We start from the raw sequence: 8,979 nt of genomic DNA on the forward strand, positions 1-8,979 counted from the left end.
CATGCCCGGACAGCCTGCGAATTAGTCGTTTCACAACAGCTGGGGACCCACGAGCTGGAGACCACCACTATAGAAGCAGCTGCTATGGGGCTTCTTGGGGGGAGAGCAGTACAGTTTAGCGCTGCCCCCAATTCCTATGGGATGTAGGAGAAACGGACAGTGGGTCATTCGCTGCCGTTCTCTCCTATAAAAATGGGAAGAGCGGGGCAACAAGGAGCAGGCTGTCCTGTTATAGCAGAGCTTGAACCAGCAGGGGGTGCCACTTCTCAAAATTGTAGATATGTGATATAAAGTAGTAATCATGGGGGGCAGGGAAGTTTCCGCACTGAAGAACTGATAACAGAGAACAATAGATTGTATTCACCAGTCCTACAGTCACCTCTGGGATCCCACATTTCTCCACACAGACTTTCATAACCCCCAACATCCAGCTTCTAGGATTGGCCCAGGTCAGTGTCTCTGGTTATATACGGGACTGGCATCGCACTCTGAAGGGCAGACAGACTGATCGGGTGAGAAAACCAGTTCTGTATGCCAGACAGTGGGAGCGCTGGGTAAACAAACAGCGCAGTGTACATAGGGACGGTTATGAAATCCTGCTAGTTATGCGACTCCGGGGGGAGAGTACAAGCAGCGAGAGGAAAGACGGAGACGAGCAAGTACCGTCACGCTGCCCACATCACCCACGCTCCAGCACCTACTTCAGGAATTTAGGCACAGTCTATGGGACCTGCGTCACAGAAAGTGAAGTGGAGCATGATCCCGGCTCCCACAAAGGACACCCCCTATCTATATGATCTATTAAGCCATGTGAGCGTCATAGAGGGGTTCCCCTACTCAGTACCCCATCTATTATCCCGAAAAGCTGCAGTGATAAACCGCTCTCATACTGGAGGACTAAATGTATATACAAACCTGCCTATTCTTCCGGATTGTCCAAGAGTCTTATAAAATAGCAGAAATATCCCACACAGGCTGCTCGGAGTCACCACTAGGGGGAGCTTGCTGCATATTTGTATATATATTGCCCCCATTGAGTTCACCAGAAGTTATATAACTCTGTATGCAGTGAGCTCCCCCTTGTGGCAGCTGCAGGCAGACAGAATTTTATCGTTTAACACTATGGCTGTGTGAAGGGAAGCTCTGGATTGGCACCGTTTGTGAGTAGGCACTCTGCTGGTAGTGGGGGGGGCACTCAAATGGTGGGATTAATGGAGGCACTTTGTAAACGCCATCAACAGGTACAGAACATATCCATAGAAAAACTTCTACATCATGATAAGCTCTCAAGTGTCCCTGTTCCTTAGAGGGGTTGTGCTGGATTGGAAAAACATGGCTTCTTTATTTGAGGGAGCTGGGCTGCAATACCACACACAACCTGGATAGAAGTGTGGCGCTGTTCCTGGAAGAAAGCAGACATGTTTGTCTAGTCCTGTATAACCCCTTTGAAATAGGCCAGTAAGATCGCTGAACGTAAACTCAGGTCATCGTAGAAACTTTGTATTGAAACCAATGGGAAGATGAAAAAACCTGCGCTATTTTATGCGTTGATGTTGGAGACATATTAACGGGGAATTAAACGTAAAAAAAAATAAAACTTTTGACATGTCATAGTAAGGCAATGTTCACACTAGCGTTAGTATAGTATACGTTTACCTGTCTTCCGTCAGAGGAAGAGAGGATCAGAAGATTATACGGAAAGCAACGGTTCCTTTCCGTTTGTCTCCGTTCGCTAGGTTTCCGGATTTTTTTTTTTTTTACGGAAGCAAAAGTGCAGTCTGCAGGACTTATGTTTGCGTTAAAAAAAACGGAAACCTAGCGAACGGAGACAAACGGAAAGCAATTGGAAAACAAAATCATTACCATTGAAATCAATGGTAATTCTAAAGGAACCGTTGCTTTCCGTTTAATCCTCCGATCCTCTGACGGAAGAGAGGTAAACGTATGCCGACTATAGCGGGAAAGAAGCCTAAGGCTCTGTTCACACCTGCGTTGGGGTCCCGTTCTGATGTTCCGTCGGAGCTTCGTCAGAACGGGACACTGACCAGACACAAACGGAAAGCAGAGATTTCCGTTTCCATCTCCATTGATTTAGGTGGTGACGGATCCGGTGCCCATGGTTTCCGTTTGTCTCGTAGGCGACTACGCTATTGCTTCCGGCAAAACAACGGGTCCGGTGCACAACAGGGACAAACGGAAACCATGGGCACCGGAGCCGTTACCATTGAAATCAATGGTGATGGAAACGGAAACCTCTGGTTCGTGTCTGGTCAGGGTCCCGTTCTGACAGAAAGATCCGACGGAACGTCAGAACGGGACCCCAACGCAGATGTGAACGAAGCCCAACATGTGAGAAGATTTACATTGGTGGGGGCCTGAGCAATGGGACCGCCACCGATCGCAAAAACGAAACTGCAAAGGGTTCGGGGGAGCGCTGTGCCGCTTCGTTTCGGATGGGTTTTCCTCGGAAAGCAGAGCGAGCGGTATATGGTCTTTCGATTGAGCCGTACAGAGGAAAGCCGATCAGAAACGAAGCGGCACAGCGATCACCTGAGCTCACGATCAGTGCGGGGAGACAGGGGTGTATATTAGAATCTTGTCCCCCTGAATTGCTGCCGGTGAGGCACCACTTTAATGCGTAGGACCCCTTTAATTGTACCGTTCTGGAAGACATCCCTATGAGGAGGTGCCAGGTGAGGCCTCTATGACCTGCGGAGAATTCGACGTGGGAACGAAGGTATTTTTCCCAGGGGTAAAGTCTTCAGATTAAATAGCTGAAACTGAAACCACAAGATGGATGAGTAACGAGAGGAGCGAGGGATCAGCAGGACGGCGACTTCTGTCACCCACAAAACCAGAACGTCACCAAATCTCCGCTGATTCAGCCGCAGGGTCACAATACCACCATTGTCTGGGCGATGTTATTGTTCTGGAGACAGAGATGAAGGAGGAGGAACTTGTGGTAGGACGAAGATGGTGTCACCCAGGATCAGACGTACGGCACAGCAGAGGAAACGGTACGAGGGCCCTTATAATCCACCTGCAGGTCATCATCAATAGACTCCAGAAGTGATACAAGAACCCCAAGAAGTTATTGCGACATTTGTAGCTCCGGGTAGGGTTGTCCTCTGCTGGACCTCATGGGCTTTGTTGTGGCCACCAAAGGACCATCTAGTAGGACAATCCAACCTGGCGGATGAAACCAGTCCTGGGACAATTGACTCCACAACACCAAAAGTGATGACATTAACGACCTATTAGAAGAATATTTTAAAAAAATAATCCCTTCTATGTATAATAAAATGTGAAAAACTGTATTTTAGTATCTCACTTCTAGGCTGAGATATGAGTGCTTGAACTTACAGGCCCAAAGCCAGAGGCTGCACTACTGAGTCTGATGACATCATGTCCTCTTCGGATTTCTGTATGGATCCAATTCACCATCTATATCAGTGTCTACCTGGCTTTATAGTTACGTGTAGTCATGGCAGGTCAGGCCTCTACAATGTACATTCACAACTCCAGTAAATAAAGGGATTGTACAGAATTAGAAAAACATGACTGCTTTCTGCTACAAACAGTGCCACACCTAACCACAGGTTGTGTGTGGTATTGCAGCTCACCCCAATTCACTTCAATGGAGCTGGGCCGCAATACCAGAAACAACCCATAGAGGTGATGCGGTTTTTAGGAGGGAGCCGCCATGTTTTTCTAATCCTGGAATATCCCTTTTTTTTTTTTTGCTATGATGTAAAGAATATTTCCCACAATGACAGGAAATTCCCTGCCACTCATCACACGGGAACATTTATATTAAAGGACGAGACTGGTTGGTGACCTGATATCTTAGGTCTATGAGAACCTTAAAGGGCCACTAACCAGCAACTTATAACGCTCCATCACTATTATAAGAAGAGCGGTGACATCCGTCACAACTATTAACATAAACGCCTCTGGAGGTTCTCGGCCCTGGAGATGTGGCGTAAAAGTAGCGATCATGGCGGCGGAGACGTTTCTACGCTATCAATTATCCCGAGTAACAGCATGTCCTATTCTCGTGCGTTTTTTACGCATCACGCACCCACTGAAGTCAACGGACGTGTGAAAAAAAGAAAAAACGGACAGCGCACGGACGTCATCTGCATGCTGTTCGTATTTTTCACGCACCAGTTGCTAAAGAAATGAGGACAAAATAAAACGCCTGCAGTGAGCTACGGATAACATACGCACGTAAAAAACGCAGCCGCGCACCTTACACTGATGCCCCGCGGAACTGCAATGCAGGAAAAACGCTGCGTTTTTTTACACACGCAAAACAGACACGCTTGTGTGAATTAGGCCTAATAGAGAGAAGATAAACTGCAGGGTTAGTGTCCCTTTAAGAGGCTACTTAATATGTGTATAGAGAACATGCTGCAAACAAAAACCCCTCCACCCCCCCAAATAAAGAGGAGAGGGTGAAATCAGACACCAGCCGGTTCCATTCCTTTTTTTTTTTTTTTTTTTTTTTTTACTAACAAGATAAAAAACCCTTTACAAGCCCTAAATTGTTTGGAAGCAGCAAATAAAGACAAAAGGCTCATTGGGAGCGGCGCAGCCCACACACCCGGCGAATGAGAGCGACATTGTCCTCAGTGCGGCCCATATTAACCCCGCGGTCACAGGGGGCTCAGTGTCCACATCATCAGCAGCACCGGAGACCACTGAGCTGTGATACGTCCCAATAACATCCAACAATCGTCCTATGGGGTCTGGAAAAACGATGAGTGTAGTAGTGACCGGAGACGTGTAAATTCCCACTTCTGAACCCATAGCCGCTCCATAACGCAGAGACAAAAGGGGGTCAGCGCGCGTCCACTGCAACATTCGGTCGGGTCCACATTTCTGCGCAAGTCAAAAATAAAGGGACGGATCCCATTCACTTCTATTGGTTACTTTGTATCAGTCCACACTGGCGGTTTTTGCATCCGTTTATTAAGATACGTTTTAACAGATGTCATTTATTTCTATGGGACTCGCACGGACATCAAGTCATTTTATCCTCATTTTACAGAGAAACGAGTAGAATCTGTCAAAGCCGCAAGTGTGAAAATAAACCAGCCAGAGACGGACAGAGGCCCCCAGAAACGACAAGTCTTCCTATATTTTTTGCAATCTGAACCCTCATCGGGAAAGTGGTACCTACAGAAAATTCACTGCACTGTTTTCCTGATACAGAGCTCCAAAACCTCTGACAGACAGAGTTAAATGATAACATTTTGTCTGCCTGCAGCCACCACTAGGGGAAGCTGACTGCACGTATTATGGACTTCAATGTATAAACCATGTGCAATGAGCTCCCCCTAGTGGCAGTTGCAGGGAGATAGATTTAAATGTTAAACTTCTCTCTATGCAGGGGATTTGGAGCTTTGTGTCAGATTATCATGGATTTCACCTCTATATAAAAAAGTGCAGAAATGGTGAATCCAGTCTTATGTTAACCGCCTGATGGAATCCCTATGCAAAGCCGCAAGCTACATGGGGATTTTTAGGCATGTAATTCTATGGAAGTTACAATATCTCACTGGCGTTTAGGACAGAGCACCGCCGCTGACCAAAGGTTTGTAATTTAAAGGGGTTTTCCAGTTTTATGTAAAAATATTTATTCATTGTATAGTAAAAAAAAAAGTTCTGCAACTTTTAAATATATTTTTGTTTTTAATCTAAAGATCTCTGCTTGCTCTAAGTGTATGGAAACATTCCAGGGTCTGAAAACCCTTCCTATGTCTAGTTGAGATTTTGTGACAAGACAGATGATACATCGCAACGAGCCCTGCAGTATCAGCTGGACATGATCAGTCTCTGGAAGGTATCCATTTGCAAGCAGAGATCTTGAAAAATTATGAAGAACTGAGAAAGTATGAAAGAAAGTTGCAGCACTTTATTATACATTGATTAAGCTTGGTTTACATGAAAACATCTTTAAAAATCGGGAAAGTTATTTGCATAAAAGCAACGGCCGCTCAGCGATATGCAAATTATGTGTAAAAACAGTGGACGAGATCAGCGTCTGTACATTTGCAATGGTAATAAGAAAAAAAAAAACTGGTCATGGCAGAACTGATGAAGACAGACTAAAATTGAACAGTGTATACCGTACATGTAGCAGAGCTAACTTAGTCAGATGTAGTAGAGCAGAGTTGGTCATCTGGCACAAATCATGCTGATTTTACAATGTAAATCTTTCTTAGGAATAAAAGTAAATCTACAGCATCATATGTCCACCATCATGCGTACAATGACAAATTCAGCTCTGCTACATCTGTTGTATCTGGTACAATCAGGGTTCCAATCAATCAATACCAAAGACCAAAACAAATGGTGTACATTATCAGAATCTATTACAAATCACTATGCAATGTAATAAGCCCCTGTATAGGACGGCGCTATATTCCAGGCAGCAGAGGGTTTATTGTGCTTTTCGGGGGGCACTGCAGATGAAAACAACCCCCTGCTCGGAGCTGACAAGAGCGAATTCAAGTAAATCAGCAGGGCAGGGGGCGATGGCGGTAAGGCTGGTCCAGCTCCATATATCAAACATTAATGAGAACTGTGCGTCGTGCTGCTTTACAGTATAATGGCAAGCTGGGGAACTACAAGTCCCAGCATGCAGGCCAGCAGCAGCTGCATAGCCACAGGTTGTGCACTAGACTTGGTCTCAATTTACCAATAGAAGTGAATGTTTATATCAGGGTTCTCCCATTTGTAATGAAACTAGAACTCCCAGCGTGCTCGGAGAGCCTCTAGCATGCTGGGAGTTGTAGTTTTGCAACAGCCGGACAGGTGGGAAACCGCTGGCTTATATCTAACACTATAAAACAAAAAGTCTTCAATATTCCGGGATAGAGGGGTCGCACCAAGTAGTGTAACATAGACCCCGTACTGTCCGGTCTGACGCCTAATCCGGCTACGCAGACATTTTTTGGACCTCTCTGGATTGCCGTAATCCATAAAGCCATTTTATAACCCTGGCGTTCCGTTCAATGATCGAAATCCCATAAGGAATACGCGTCGTCGTCTCTTGGGGGGCGGCTGCGCTGACCTGGGATTGGGCATACTCGGAGCTTTCTGCACTGACGCTGTGAAACTTGACGGACACGATATCCGAACTCGCCCGGACGAAATGCTCCGCTCCGATGTTGGAAACTTCCCCGGGGTCCAGGCCGCAGTAATTGAAGAAACGTTCGAGGTCGGCACTGGCTCGGGAATAGCGGTCGCTCAGGTCAGATTTGGAACGATGTAGGATGGTTTGCTTTTTACCTTTTTCGCTCGGGGTACCGGTGGGCGAGCAGAGGGGGCTGTCTGTGGGGAGGCACAATTTGGCAGGAGTTTCGATCACTCGGGTGATGAGGATTTCCGGAAAAGGGGAAGGACGTGGTGCGTCGCCGGGACGAACGTCCACTCTACGTACAGCCGTTGTGCTGGGCGTCCGAAGGCTGGCGGGCGTGCTTGGGGTGGATGAATTCTGTGGCTTCTCCGCTTCTTGCCACGGCACAATGTCTGCCCGTGGGGAGGTCAGAGGACTGTCACAAATGTTTATCAAGTTATTAAGAATCTCCAGATTTAAAGAGCTCTTGGCACCTCGGTTTTCTCCCCTTGTTGCAGTCGGGGAGCCCCTGCGGTTGGGGGTCACCAGCACTCTCCGAACACCCGGGGAGAAGAGCGGCTGCCGGGACAACGTCGGCCTGACCGGCTCTTGCTTGGTGCTCACCACCTGTTTGCTTTTGACGTACTTGGCTTTATCGGCCTCCAATCTCTCCACCGCGCTGGGTTTCCGAGCTCCTTTCTCCATCTGCCGTCGAAAGTATTCAGGACCTTTGTTGAGAATGCGAAAGGGCATTACGGAAGTGAGAGGGGCGCCCATTCCTGCGGACTGTAACGTACCCACGGGCATGGTGGCGATTCTTCGGCTGTGTTCGGTTTTGGTGCCTTTCTGTTGGGGACGGCAAATCCTTACATCCCACAGTCCAAGCTGCAGCGTCCGGGAGGGGACTCGACAAACCGCTCCTGCTGGAAAAAAAGTGCAATGTAGGAAAGACAATATTAACTCAGCTCATCCTTCTTCAGCGCAGTTTACAAGTGTTTGCCAGTCTGACAGCAACACACACAAAGCCACAGGCTGCAGCGGAGGGCGGGCCGCTCCTTCCATTCACCGTACAGCCCTCCTACCTCTCCTTCTCCTCTCGCCCAATCCCTGCCACGGTCAACTCTTCGAACTGTGCAGCTCCCTCCCACCCACCCTGTGTGGCAGTTGCTGGCAGAAAACTACCCACCACAACCCCCAACCTCCCTCCGATAGAGCCCCCCTTGTAGACATCTGTCCCCGAGATGCAGCTCAATGGCTGGAAAATTCCACTCCGGGAAACACAGAAAAACAATTGATTTGGTTGCACTATGGACAGGAATTATCTATGAATCATGCCACATGAATAAAGGACCTGCAGCGGGCACCGCGGGGCCATTGTGCAGTTACATGACTTTTACAAAGTCTAAAGGCAACCCCTGGCACTACCCAGCAGCAGGGCAACCTCACCATCCCCTTGCAATAATTGTCAAAGTAGGTAGCCCAGCCTATTGTCACATCAGAGGACATGGCAAAGTGCTGCTAATAGTAGGGGGCAGTATCACCAGGGCAACCGGTGACCCACATTACAAAAAAAAAAACCAAACAAACCTGACAATGGGGGCAGGTGCCACTGACGCTTCTGCCACCTCCTCTGGGGAGATAAGAGCTGCAGGAGGGAGGGTCAGCGCAATCACCCAGGGACCATCACAATGACCTGTCCATCAGGTTGACACAGAAGGGAGGGGTGGGGGAAGGGACAGCATCCCAAAAAGAGAAAGGAGACAATTAGATTTAAACAGCGATTATCCCCTCCCCGGCGAAACAAGAAAGTGAACTGAGGAAGACCCAGAACCAGATCCCAGTGTATCTACATG

At 47.7% G+C, this 8,979-nt stretch overlaps 1 protein-coding gene across 1 annotated transcript; it reads right to left on the reverse strand.

Moving 5' to 3' along the window:
• Positions 1–4,537: 4,537 nt before the first annotated feature.
• On the reverse strand, positions 4,538–8,130 carry LOC142719285 (protein FAM110A-like). The gene has a single exon (XM_075848772.1). It carries the CDS (start codon positions 7,931–7,933, stop codon positions 6,947–6,949), a length of 987 nt encoding a protein of 328 aa, XP_075704887.1. The 5' UTR covers positions 7,934–8,130; the 3' UTR covers positions 4,538–6,946.
• Between the last annotated feature and the right edge of the window lie 849 nt (positions 8,131–8,979).

The sequence above is a fragment of the Rhinoderma darwinii genome, unplaced genomic scaffold, assembly GCF_050947455.1.
Source record: "Rhinoderma darwinii isolate aRhiDar2 unplaced genomic scaffold, aRhiDar2.hap1 Scaffold_478, whole genome shotgun sequence".
Lineage (NCBI taxonomy): Eukaryota > Metazoa > Chordata > Amphibia > Anura > Rhinodermatidae > Rhinoderma > Rhinoderma darwinii.